Source organism: Dermacentor variabilis, unplaced genomic scaffold (genome assembly GCF_050947875.1).
Source record: "Dermacentor variabilis isolate Ectoservices unplaced genomic scaffold, ASM5094787v1 scaffold_12, whole genome shotgun sequence".
NCBI classification, from domain to species: domain Eukaryota; kingdom Metazoa; phylum Arthropoda; class Arachnida; order Ixodida; family Ixodidae; genus Dermacentor; species Dermacentor variabilis.
The window spans coordinates 49,067,286-49,080,186 of NW_027460280.1; the positions used below are offsets into that span (position 1 = coordinate 49,067,286).

Below are 12,901 nucleotides of genomic sequence, written 5' to 3' on the forward strand. Positions count from 1 at the left end.
TGAAATATGCTGCGCAATTCTGAATGGCTTCAAGAGTTTGAATGAGTGTAGTCTGAGTAGCATCCCATATGGCACATGCGTACTCTAATTTAGAACATACCAAGGTTTTGTAAAGTGTTAATGACCTTGGTTCTGTCCAGCTACTTAGAACACATAGTATCTATACAAGCAGTAAACAGTATTTTTCTTTGCTTTTTTTGTCTTGTCACTAATTTATGAATGTTACCATCTGATACTGTCTTTTATGAAGCACTTATATAAATCACGCACTTGTTGCCAGCAGTGCCAGATTAAGAAATTATGGGCCCGGGTCTAAATTTGTCTGGGAGACTCGGTGATGACAATGTTGATGATCATGACGATCACCTAAGATGCCAAATATTTAAACTGTTGCAGGTATCGTATTCTGTTTTCAATTTTATTCTTGGAAGAAACGCTAAAATGCCCATGAACATACGAGGGCATCTAATCTTGATATAATGTTAGCAAAATTATTCCTTTGAGAAAGTATGTTTCTTTACTTCTCTTAAGTTGTTATCCAATGCTATATTGTCTAACGGGCACGTCGCTATCATTTAGTAATGAAGTTAGTCAAAAATTCACAAACTGCTCCATCTCCATCAATTGGAAAAAAGAGAACCGCCTGTTGTAAAGCAACAAACATTTTGGTTCGCATCAACACTTTCAATTTCTCTGCATATGTGGGATGCAATCTAGGCGAATACCAGATAGCACATGTACTAGGAGGTGTGACCCCTTGAACTCTTATATGGAATTAGGCAAGAGAGGAAGGTCATTTGCAGGTGCTGGTCGAGCAAAGGGAGAGAGCCTCTGTGCACGAAAGGCAGGTCGCCTCCTCGCACCACAGATTCTTTGCTTCTATTTTGGCTGCTACTAAACCCCTTTTTAAGAAATAGTGCGATAGAACCACTACGATGCTTTACAACTGCTATTGTACAACCAAAATTTTCTATGAGGTCCTGGTGAGAGACTTTTTATGAATGTTGAGGGACCTTTTATAATTGTTGAGGGGCCTAAAAAAAAAAAAAAAAACATTTTTCATGGGGCCCCCTAGCAATCGGGGCCCAGTGCTGCAGCCACCATAGCCAATGGGTTAATCCGGCCCTGGTTGCTAGTATCATTTGTGGTGCAGGACAGGAATGTTACTCTTTGTACAAGTATAGCTAGGATAAACTCATTGATATGTAATGGTTTGTCTGAACTATTACCTTGTTTGCACTGTTTTTGCATTTAAAATTTCCTGCTTAAGGCCCTGTGGGAATGTGAATATTGTAGTTATGTGTTATAATTTTTGTCATAGATGTTTGAATATATTTGTAAAAGCTACAATGGTACATGCTGGTTATGTGTCTCGTATCTTATAGGTAATGTTCATGTTCGTAGACATTTGTATAGCCTTCCTTGTAAGGGCTTATGGGCCTAGTAATGCTGTTGATTCAGCTTTTTGCCCATATTCATTTTCGGTACGTATCCTAGAAATAAACTTGAATTGTAGTTAGAAAAGCAATGTAGCAAGCAGTGGACTACCCTGTAGTGCTCTGTACACCATCAATGTCCTAATAAATTATTTGTGGTTTTGTTTATTCTTTACCCTAAAGCTTGATATCTAACTACCATATTACCTTGTTTGTCAAGTACCATCAAGTGACTGTTTGAGGATGTTCTATTCATTTGCAGAATATGCAGCATTTCTGAATGTGGCCGAACAACATGATTGTATGCTTGAGTGCTTCTTGTTTTCCTTTTAGGGAACTGCTGTGGACCCTGTCAAGAGAGGAGCTTTGGCTTCTAGAAAAAACCTTATGCCAACTTGAAGAGCCTAAAGCATGCGTCAACTCCAAACAGTGCTCATTTGGTACAGACGAATATATAGGACTGGACTCTGATGTGTGCATCAAGCATTTCTACAGCAATTATAACAGCTGTAAACAGTTCATCAAAGACTTTTACAACCACAATTTTGGTGTAGCCCCAGAGAGCGAGCCTGTCCAGCAGATGCAAAAGCATATCCGTGAGCTTGGTCTGGAGACCAAAGAGTTCTGGGCTGTAAAACACTCCAGTCCACTGGCTCGCAAAGTTGTGGCAGCATCCCAGTGTCCATTGCAGAATACCACTTCACCACACAAGCAGCAGCCAAGTGCTGTTGACAGTGAAAGCAGTGCCAGTTACGACTCTGATGACAGTGTGGTTTCCGACAACTGGTGGCCTCTCTTCAGTGACCCCCTGCAGGCAGGGGCGTCCGCAGGTGCCTCCACCGAGCAGCAGCAGCAGCAGCAGCAGCAGCCAAGGCAGAGTCCATGCCTGCGCAGATCATCCAAAACATCAAATGTGTCTGATCGTGTTCCAGTGGTGCCACAGATTCGGCGATTGCAGAATGAAGAGCGCTCTCTGCCATCCCCATGCTCAAGTTGCAAAAGTCTGTCAAGTCTTTCAAGTGCTGAATGGGAGTGCATGAGGTATGCTCATCTCTAGGTTGCCACTGAGAAGAACCTGATAACATTTTCTGCTTTTTTTTCTTCCCTGTTTTTTGCTAATGCTCCATAGTTACCAAAGCACAGACACCAGTTCCTACAACTCTGATTGCCCTGATGATGAAGAAATAGCTTTGGCTCTACAAGCTGCAGAAATTGCATTTCACAATGAGCTTCGTTGTCGGTTCAAGAGCACTGATGACCTCATTCATAGACTCTTCGTGGGAATATCCGGTGAGTTATTCCACCCTGTGCTGGTCATTTGTTCGAGATATGTGAAAGCCTTGAAGGTTTTCATCAACCTGGTGATAATTGTCAAAAGTGCTATTGCTGGAGAGACCTTCGAAAGGGGGTCAGCTTTCTTGTATGGAAAGCATTCAGGACTTCTGTATTATATTTTTTGATGCCTTCACACACAAAAAAAGCATTTGCTGGTTGACGACTTGAAAAATTTGGTCTTGTGTGGAGGAAAGGCTTTATAAGGTTAACGTTGTTGGTGTATGAACTGATGATGTTGGTCACTAGCTAGCCCTGCTTGAGAAGTGATCAGATGCCATTGCTATCACTGTAGCATTTAAAAAGTGTGTTTCAGGAATGGCTGTGAGCAATGCATGTCCTCTAGAAATTCTTGTCCATAATTTCACTGGTCAGTTTGGAGCAATTTCTTTTCCCTCAATATATGTTAATGAGTGTTTGTCTGCTCTATATGTGGCAAGATCAAATTTTTTACTGGTGAATTGAATTCATATATCTCTGAATTCACCACTTCATCTTGCAGCATTTTACGAAACAGAGCAGCTATGTTTATATCCACAAAACTAAGAAAAGCTGCTCCAAATTGATTAGTGGAACTTCCAGGATCTTAAAAAAAAAGAAGAAAAGAATGCAAGCATGTGGTAAATCTTTTTACAAACATGCATTGGCTATTCTTCTTTCTTGGAAAAGGTGTGGCTGACCAGCTGCAGACAAATTTTGCCGGCGAGATGAGAAACATACTGAAGTGCGTCTTTGAAATGAACAGCTCTTCAAAGCAAGATTCCTCTGCCATTTCCCTGGACACAGAGGTGGGCTCATGTCAGCAGTATGCATTACTGACTGTAGTTTTGTTAGGAGCAGAGGCATTAAAATTTGTTTTTCCCTGTTTGAAATACCTAGTACTTTCTTGCCGACATGGAGTGTGTAACATTCTGAACACGTGCCAGGGTTTTATCAAGCTTTTTCTGTTCAGTGGGTTTCGATTCTGGAAATCAGGTGCCCATTATGACTTGACAAGACATAAAAGTTGTAACAGTTCTGGTTTACAATTGCTGTGGCCACAGTGTTCACATTTTTTTTTTTTACCTGTGCGCTTTGGAGCAATCTCTTCAGTGAGCAAGGAATCAGAAAAATTTTTTAGTTAAGCTAGAGTGGTATATTACACTCTTGTAATAGCGTTGTTACACTTGTATAGGTGATTTCCGATGAATACAGAGAATTTTTGTGAAAATTACTTCAAAGGTGAGTGACACTTGACAGTGCCGCCACCTTGAGTTTGAGGCAGCTTCCCGTTACGTCGCACAGTATCATTACTGCTTGTATAATTTTGAATATCATCATCAGAACAATTGCTTGGGCACAAAATTCAGATTCAGTGAATTAATCATTGGCCTTGATTTTCTTACCAAACAATCAATCTTGCAACCTGACAGGCCCAGAGAGAGTTTCAAAAGAACACTTTGCCAGTCTAATGTGACTTAGCACATACTTTTGAGGCACCTTCAACATTTCTGTGCTTAATTAAAAAAAAATATGTAAAACCAGAATTTTGATATCTCTGCTCCTTTAGAGATTTGTTACATGCTCTGCGAAGCTAGAAATTTGCTCTCTGACCATATTCTGTGTGTTGTACTATGTCTATGTATGTAGCTTGCTGTTTGGCTCTGGGGAAGCATGTGTTTGGTAAATAGAGATCAGTAATAAAAATTCTATTGTTAGTTCTCTTGCATGACAGTCAAACGAGAAGTAGGAACTAGCTATGATGGATCTTGGGGTTAGCATATGAATATTTGACTATGATTTTATTGTTCGTGAATGCGTCACTTTGGTGATGTTTATTGGTTTCAAATTTGACATCTTTTACCCTTCCTGTGTCACACTAGGACCTGTTTCAGAAGGCAGACCTGGATTAATCTGAAGCAATGTCATTTCAAGTTTTAAAGTGTTGTCATTCTTTCTTGTTAGCCTAAGGGAATGCAGGCTGAAGTGGCACTTTTGCACTAAGATTGTGACATGTCTGAAAAATGTGTAATTTATGGCACTCATTTAATTTTGCGTTTGCTATTTGAGTAGATGAAGCATTTTATTGTAGAGTTCTGTGCAGTGTGTATGCAGAACCTCGAATTGCTGCAGAACAAAATGAAAAGACGAAGCCCAAACCTTAAAGAACAATATAATAAATTGCAAAGCACATTCTCAGCCTACTACAATCCCATTATTTCCATCGTGGTTCAATGTTAAAGGGGACCTAAACAACTTTTTATCCAAGTGGAGAAGTGCATTTGAATTTAAATTAGGCCATTTAAGAAATACTTTGCCACGAAAAGTACTTACGTCCCTTCAGCAGAAGTGGAATTATTAACAATTAAACATTCCCTTCACGGTGCTTCTGCTCCTTCTTAAATGCTTTGCACTTCAAAGGCTAAGGCGGAGTCACTCTGCCTACCGAACGTCACAATGGCACGCAGTTCGTTTCATTTTGGATGTTCACGTAGATGCCACTATTTCCAATTTTGGCACTTGTGACGCGCCAGACGTGACCAAACGTGCCAAACGTGGTTGTCTGCAGCAAGCCGCAGTACCTATGCTACGTAGCAGACTGCAACTAAATGCAGCAGCAGTGTTTTTCTTTATGCACGACAGGGCTAGAGGGCACACTCGCACTCATGCGCTCCTGTCTGGCTGTGCTGCGTGGTGCAGACCAGCTTTGTCCTGCACCAAGCTTGACTGACAGATAGCAACCACATCAATTTTGTGCATTTTGAAGCGCTATCAATAGCTCGATCGTTACAAAGCGAAGTCTGCCATAACATCTAAGCAGGACAGGAGTGAGCACGCGCTGGCAAGCATGCGTGTGTGGTCTGAGCTTAAGTTTTAATGATTCGAGGCTAGTTGAGTGTTCAGAACTAGCTGAAATTAGCGAGACCCAATGACTATGACACCTATAAGCAGAGTGGCCAAAGTTTAATTCCTATGTGGGCGGCTGCGGCCAAGTTCTCAGCAGACGATAGCTGCCGTCTTCCGGAACTACATAATTGAATTTCAAAGCATATTTTCACTTACTTCAGCCTGTTTATTAAACTGGATCAACAAATATACACAGAAACAGTAGAAAGAAGCGCAGTAATCCAAATGCCCGTCTTAGTTGTTGTGAGCTATTGGCCAGTAGTAGCTGTTCAAGGGAATTGGCTGTATTACAACATAAATCATCCATAAAAAAGTGAGGAGCAGGCTTCTGTTGAAAAAAAGAGTGTTTGAGAGAAAGGTGACTTTGCGCTCCATTTGAGGGATCCACACGCCGCACACGACTGCAAAATTTGGCTGATATGTTCACAGCAGCTTATGCTATCCGCGGACTGTTTTTTTCACCAAACCTGAAGGGTGCTTCAGGGCCCCTTTAACAACACAGACAGAATCCTAGTAAAATAATAGTGGGCAGCATTGCTTGAATCTGCCACTCTGCCTCCATGTAAGCTTGTTGTTGCTATTCCTTCACGGCCTCCTGCATTGCAGCTTTTGTTCAAGGGTTACACATTTTTCATGTCTGTTGTGTACACCTGATTTACTCATTGTGCTAGCTGTCCAAATAAAATCATCCCCATCCTTTGCGTTCAACTGGGAACTGCTGCCCATGTTGTTTCCCTGTTCCTGTTCACTGAAATTGTCCTTTCTTCTGTCCTGTTCTGGACACAGAGAGAGAGAGAGAGAGAGAGAGAGAGAGAGAGAGACTGGAAGAGCGACATCTCGTACAATTGGCCTCAAGAGAAATTGTGACATTAGGATAGTATACTCCCAGCACTCAAAATGAGCTACGTTATAGGGACACTAACGAGAAACACTAAATTAGTGTTTCAATATTCTTTTTACAATTCTTGTTTTATTAGTTTTGTGACAAGAAAAAAAAGGCCAAATTTGAATTTTGTAAATTGTGTGCCACAACTTCCGCATGCCAATGTAGTTTCACAGATTTCAAAGCCTTTTTCTTTTCATATTTGGGCCATTATGGGATTATTGGTATATTGTTCGAAGGTAACTTGCAATTCTTTGTAATGTCCATTTAAGGTTGAAAGACAAAGGCACATTGTGTGGGAATATAGCATTTGTTTCCCAGTATTCTGTTAGCTCGTGTGCCTTTCTATATGCCATGGTGGATAACAGAGTGGACCATTGCTTGCTTGGCAGAACCCTACAGAGCGGAGCAGTGTCCCTGAGCGCTCCCTCTTCTCACTGTCGTTTGTGGATGCGGTGGAATTGGAAGAGGAAGGGGAGCACCGTGATAGCTCTGGCCGCCGTTCAGTGGACAGTGCTCAGGAGGTATTGCCTGATGAGCTGGCACTGGAGCTCTCCTCGGAATCTGGGCATGGAGGTAAGGTTGTGGCTGTCTGCAGCCTCACACACAAGGGAACCATAAACTGTAGGCCTTGTTCGTGCTTGAAACGGTGAAGTGATTTTTAATTCCATCCAATATGTATAATGAAAAGGTGGTGCAGAATGTTAGTGCTACCAACATTCAAGTAGTTCACATTCCGTATAAAGTCGCAGTGTGACAAGAGCCTACATGCCCCACGTAGTGTATGCTTTGGGTGCGAGTGAAAGCGTGCTAGGGGAAGCCGAGGAGGATGGTGGCTTAAAGGGACACTAAAGGCAAATATTAAGTCAAGCTAAAGTGATAGATTATTGCTAGAGAATCTCTAAGGCGTCAATATTATCGCGAACAGAGCCTTAATAATCGAGAAATTGATGTAAATGCAAGACATGGTTAGAGACTCCCCTGGGACATTTCAAGTACTTGCCCGATGACGAAAGCACTCCTCAGTTAAATTCTGTCACTAGTACTCAGCCATACGTTGCAGAAAAACATCCTTGTGTTATATTAGAATACGAAATAAGATGCTACTTGTCCAGTTCTATTTAATGTTTGGAAAAAAGAAATTGCAATTACCCTATGATGACGTGGGCAGTCAAAGGGTTTCATTTTCGCTCGAATCCACACCGCTTAAGCCCACGCTTAAGCGTTTCACTAGTTTCGTTATCGCTTAGTGCTGCGCTGGTTTTGCTGGCTCACGAAACTCGCACAAAATTCAACTTCATGTGATGTCACAGGATGGCCGCTCGGTTTACGCCACTTGACCAAAAAGCAGCTACAGCAGCGAATGCACCGCTCTGTCTTGGATCAGTGCTGCTGTCTGTCGGATGCCGTCTTACTCACCGACGGCAGCAAAGGGTGGTGATGGCGTATGCAATGTCACCACACCCCCGGTTGGGTGGCGGGAGATTTTAATTTCAAAAAAGGCATTTGGACCCTTTAAATGCAATTTTCTCGTAAACTAAGTTTTTTCTCGGCACGAAACAAGCGTTGCGAGGTTTCTGGAAAAGTATTTAAACAGTCCACATTGACTTAGTATTTGCCTTTAATGTCCCTTTAATGAGCGCAGTCATCCCGCATGAGAAGTGAAAAGTGGGGGGAGGACAGCGACGCTCGCGGTAATACAATCAAGCATACAAGGGTGGAGTGGGCAGTAGGTTGGCAGGCATCTTCTTTTCTAGTGCAGCCGTGGCTTCACATAGCTGCCAGCATGCCTATAAAGTTATAATGCTTGTCTTCTGCACACAAGTTCAAACTTTGCAAATGGCTGAGTGGCAGCAATTGCACAAAATATGAAATACTGGATAAGTGGAACCAAAGTATTACACACTATGCAATACCAACCAGCCACAGGCTAAGGCTCTGCTGTAATGCTTTATGCTATTCTAACAAATAAACTGATGATTTGGACATTGTCATAGGTCTGCCAGCTGTCATATTCCTGTAGTTAAATCTGGGTGCAGCAAGAAAAAACACGGCCTATCCACAGATGAACGTCCTTCATTATTTCGAATTTTGTACTCCCATTTAGTTATGACTCGCAAAGGACGGCAACCTTTGCGGTCTTCTACAATAAGTCGGCCGGATAATTCTCCATAATATATATATAGAAACAATATATGGAGAATTATCTGGCCAACTTTTTGTAGAAGACCGCAAAGGATCGCAATCAGAATTCATTTTCTTAAATGCAGAGACATACCACTACAATCTATTATTATTGCCCACAAAGATGGACAAGCTACATATGTTGAATAAATCACATATTTTTGCTTACGCTTAGAGCCTAAATGGTAAAAATATTCTTGCCTCGTTTTTAATGTGACCAACCAATTTAAAATTATATGCTTTGTGGAAAAAGTGTTGATCAGAATGTTTTGTAGGAAGCACTGACAATTTCCTCTAGGCTACAAATAAAAAAGCGCTAATTACATTGTTCATGCCCTGCTTGAATTTTCATGCCCATACGAGGAATGGTTTTCATGTTTCTAGGTCATCCCTACAACTCTCCAACCGACACCTTGTTAATATTACTAATAAAAACTGTCAGCTGGGACACACAGCCAGAAGCAATAGGCAGTTGGTATCAAAGGCAGATTTATAATGAAAAGGCAGACCTTGCCGTCATTTTGACTTTGCAATGTCGTGTGCTGAAACAAGGGTTTCACATTTTAGGTAGCCCAGTCTGGATGCCAGACGAGTTAACATCCAACTGCATGGACTGTAATGCCCACTTTACACTGCTGCGCCGGAGGCATCACTGCCGAAGATGTGGAAAGGTAGGTGGTCCAAGTTTGTATTGGGGGATAAGTGCACTTCCACAAGTCTTTGCCTGGTAGAGCCACTGACTGCAACCTGTGCATTGTCTGTGCAGATCTTCTGTTCCCGGTGCAGTGCCCATTCAATAACACTGCCCCGCTATGGCCACTACAAGCCAGTGCGTGTCTGCAATTCATGCTTCATCTGCCGTGTGACATCTGTGGTGGAAGAACTGGTTCATGGTTGTTGACCAACATTTTTTTTCTGTGACGAAGACAGGAGTTGGTGGCAAGGCTTTTGCAGCAAGAGGGCCAGTAGATGCCTGTGATGAGAACCTGCCAAGTACTGCTGTACATCTGCCATTGGCCATGATTGAGTTGGTGTGTCAAACATTTGTTCATACTGCAGTCGTGGACATTTTCTAGTCTTATAGCTGTGTACTAACACTAGTGCCCATAAAATTGACATCCTGTGCACTTGAACAGCAGTGTGTGTTTGTGTGTGATAGTCCAACTGCCCCCCTCCCCCCCCCCCACCCCTTCTTTTCCCAGCCGAAATGAGTGAAGAACTTTATTTGCAGCAAAATTTGTGCCAAAGTTTTACATCGCATTCCGTTTTTAAATGACAGAAACAAGTTTTTTTGTTTAGTCATGTATATCACAAAAGTTCTTTACTTTTAAAAACTCGAACTTAATTCAGGCCTGATCAAGTTGCAATTTGAACTGAACACATTTTGTAGATGGAATCTAGTTACATAAAACTTGTTATGCAATCCAGTGGCCTTCGTGTCTTCTGATGCAAGTGGCTGTCGCAGAAACACCAGATGTCACACACCTTTTGGCTCTCCAACCATGTGCCTGAAAAATACAAGGCTAAATGTATTTCCATTGCTGTACACCAACACACTAGTTATCAAATCCACTGCTGTCATTCTAAAGGCAAGTGTTTCAAGTGGACCGACCTCAATTTGGGCCAGTACAAACTGGCCTCTACTCTAGCCAGTGGCGCACAGTACCACTTCTCAACCAAAGCAGACACTACACTTCAATAACGCTCCTCAGTGTTTCCCCCCAAAAGAACATGTTCACTCCACTGCATTTATGCAGACATTGAAAACATAGTTATACATTTTTCACTGAGGAATTGCTTTGCGGTGTTAATGTTGTCAAGGAATGGTGCTGCTATCCATTTTCTTGTTTGCTGATGGAGTGTCGAGAAGCAGCATCCTAGAATATGGGGGTGAAAAATCACCATTGGTAGCCCTCAACTGCAATATGCTCAACATGCAGTTGAGCACAAGTTGCAGACAAGCTTTCTTGGTGGAACATATTCTATAGCACTTGCTTTGTATTATTCCAGTGCCTATCCCTAGAGGTCAAGATCGAACACCTGTACAGGAAAAAAAGTTCCTATATTTGGTTTCTGCTTGCTCCCAACTTACGGAATGCATGGCGCTTCATCATAAGTGCTCGAACAAAGAATCTCGCAAAGCCAAAGTTTCAACAAGCAGCAGCTGCTGTCTGACGTGGTCAAGGCAGCAATTGCTTTTCATAGCAGTGCGGTAAATAATTACAGTAGACTCACTTTAAGACAAACTCAAAGGGACCATGAAAATTTGTTAGTCTTATCAGAAGAACAATTGGCAACATGTTCAGGTAGTTCAAAACGGTAAATGAAGTAGACTTGCAAAGGGGGGAAAATGACATAAAAAGCATTTATTTAGCTGAACTTAATAGAAAAAAAAATGGGGCGGAGCGTCATGGAGGAGGAAGGTAGGTGGAGGTGCACTGGGTTGACCTCCTCAATCAGTTGCTACAGGTTTTGTCTGCAATATGGACGTACCAGCATTGTCTCGTGACGTCATTGCATGCCGTACACTGTGTGCGCCAGTGAAAGCATGCACTGGCGAGCCGAGGATGGCACCTCTTTTACATGCACAAGGGAGGAAAGGGGGAGGAAGCGAACAGTCTTCCTTTGTATGCATGGCACCGGGGGACAGGAGGGAGGGGGCTATTGTACTTTGGCCGCGCAGGCTTTATCTTGAAAGCGATCTGCTTTGGGGGCTCGTAGCTATGCGTGCACTATGTTCTCGCTGCTCAATTTGCATTAAAGCAATAGACAGCACGAAGGTCATCTCGCTCGTTGCTGCTGCTGCCACGATTCCTCCTGCCAGCGTTTTGACAGCGAGCGTCTGTGGTTATCGAAAGTGATGTGTTCATGTTTGCCTGTAAGTGCTGGCACTATGTTTGTTAATGCGGTTAGTAAGCGAATGTTTACAAGGAGCATTCTACTCTGGTGGCTACTGCGTATGGCTTGGCCGCGCAAGCCTTGTCTTGAGTACGATCTGCGATGCAGACAGTGTAGGCACCGACAGTGTAGACAGTCTAGGTGCACCGAGGGCCAACAGCTTCGTGTGCTATAGCACCCGTATGCTTACACGTCGCCCGTATTCGGAAACGTTTGCCTTCTGCGAAACTATCACCTTGGCCACGCCTCCGCCAACAGCATGCCTTGATTAGCTGTTTTAGCAAAACCAGAAAATAAACAGCACTATCTAGTTGTTCCGGCCTAGGCCATCTTAATGTCATGGTGTTGATGGGTCCTCTTGCCATAAATTGAATAAATGAACACGTCCTTTGGCGTCTTTTGGCATTCAGTTGGTGGTGGAGTGTACTAGAGATAAGATGGGTGGTAGTTTATAGTAGTCTTACATGTGTTGTTTCGCAGCTATATTTGTTGATTCATTTAAAACATTTTACACTTATTTATTCAGCTTATTTTACCTAAAGCGGCCGTAACCAATGGTAGTCAGTGCGCAGAACCCTTAATGCGGCCACTACACTCGAAAACAACACACCCGAGCCGCTCTGCACTCGCACGGTGCACTCTCTCATGCGACGTGAAGCGTTCAACAGCATGTGTTGGTAGTGCACGCTGACGTCACAGGTAAGCAGTCGCTTGATTTATTGAGCGTGACTATCGTGGCGGCGAAACTTTCGCAGAAGGCAAACATTTCAGAATACGGCCCCAGGATCGATAACTATGACGGTCACTTCATCCGAATGTTAGTCTTAACCGAAGAGTATGTCTGAGGCGGTTTGTTTTAAGCAGATTTTTTTTTGTGTGCATTGAGTCTATGGAAAACCAAACAAACATTCCCATGTTGTTCGTTATATGCGAGAATTCGACTTAACCAAGTTAGTCTTAAAGGGCCCCTCACCAGGCCCCATAGCAAGTTTTGGTTATACACTGAAAGTTGTTACATGTCCTCTAGGGAGCATTCTGCCGCAAAAATTTTTAAAATCAGCTCATTAATAGCCGAGATAAAAATTATTTCAGTGCCACTAACCCATGATTTCAGGAGGCGAGCTCCACTGCATAGCGAGACATTCTCTCCACTCGCCCTGTCTTGCCTCCGCAAGCAAAATTCCTTCTCTGCATTCTCCCATGCCGAACCTCAAGGATCGCGTGGCGCATACATCACGGGCATTTAGTATTTTTTAGCATTTAGTCTTTTTTTTTTTTCTCT

The 12,901-nt window shown here is 42.7% G+C and overlaps 2 protein-coding genes across 2 annotated transcripts in view; one reads left to right on the forward strand and one right to left on the reverse strand.

Moving 5' to 3' along the window:
- Positions 1 to 10,148, forward strand: part of LOC142566361 (lateral signaling target protein 2 homolog) — a 51,320-nt gene extending 41,172 nt beyond the window's left edge. The window contains exons 9-14 of the mRNA XM_075677304.1: positions 1,770 to 2,477; positions 2,566 to 2,726; positions 3,438 to 3,556; positions 6,930 to 7,113; positions 9,289 to 9,392; positions 9,488 to 10,148. Of these exons, the coding sequence (XP_075533419.1) occupies positions 1,770 to 2,477; positions 2,566 to 2,726; positions 3,438 to 3,556; positions 6,930 to 7,113; positions 9,289 to 9,392; positions 9,488 to 9,622 (1,411 nt within the window). The 3' untranslated portion in view covers positions 9,623 to 10,148. The remainder of the gene's footprint in view (positions 1 to 1,769; positions 2,478 to 2,565; positions 2,727 to 3,437; positions 3,557 to 6,929; positions 7,114 to 9,288; positions 9,393 to 9,487) is intronic.
- The window catches only part of Mms19 (MMS19 nucleotide excision repair protein), a 94,223-nt gene continuing 91,250 nt past the window's right edge, over positions 9,929 to 12,901 (reverse strand). Inside the window, exon 25 of the mRNA XM_075677303.1 lies at positions 9,929 to 10,229. Coding sequence (XP_075533418.1) covers positions 10,199 to 10,229 — 31 coding nt within the window. The 3' untranslated portion in view covers positions 9,929 to 10,198. The remainder of the gene's footprint in view (positions 10,230 to 12,901) is intronic.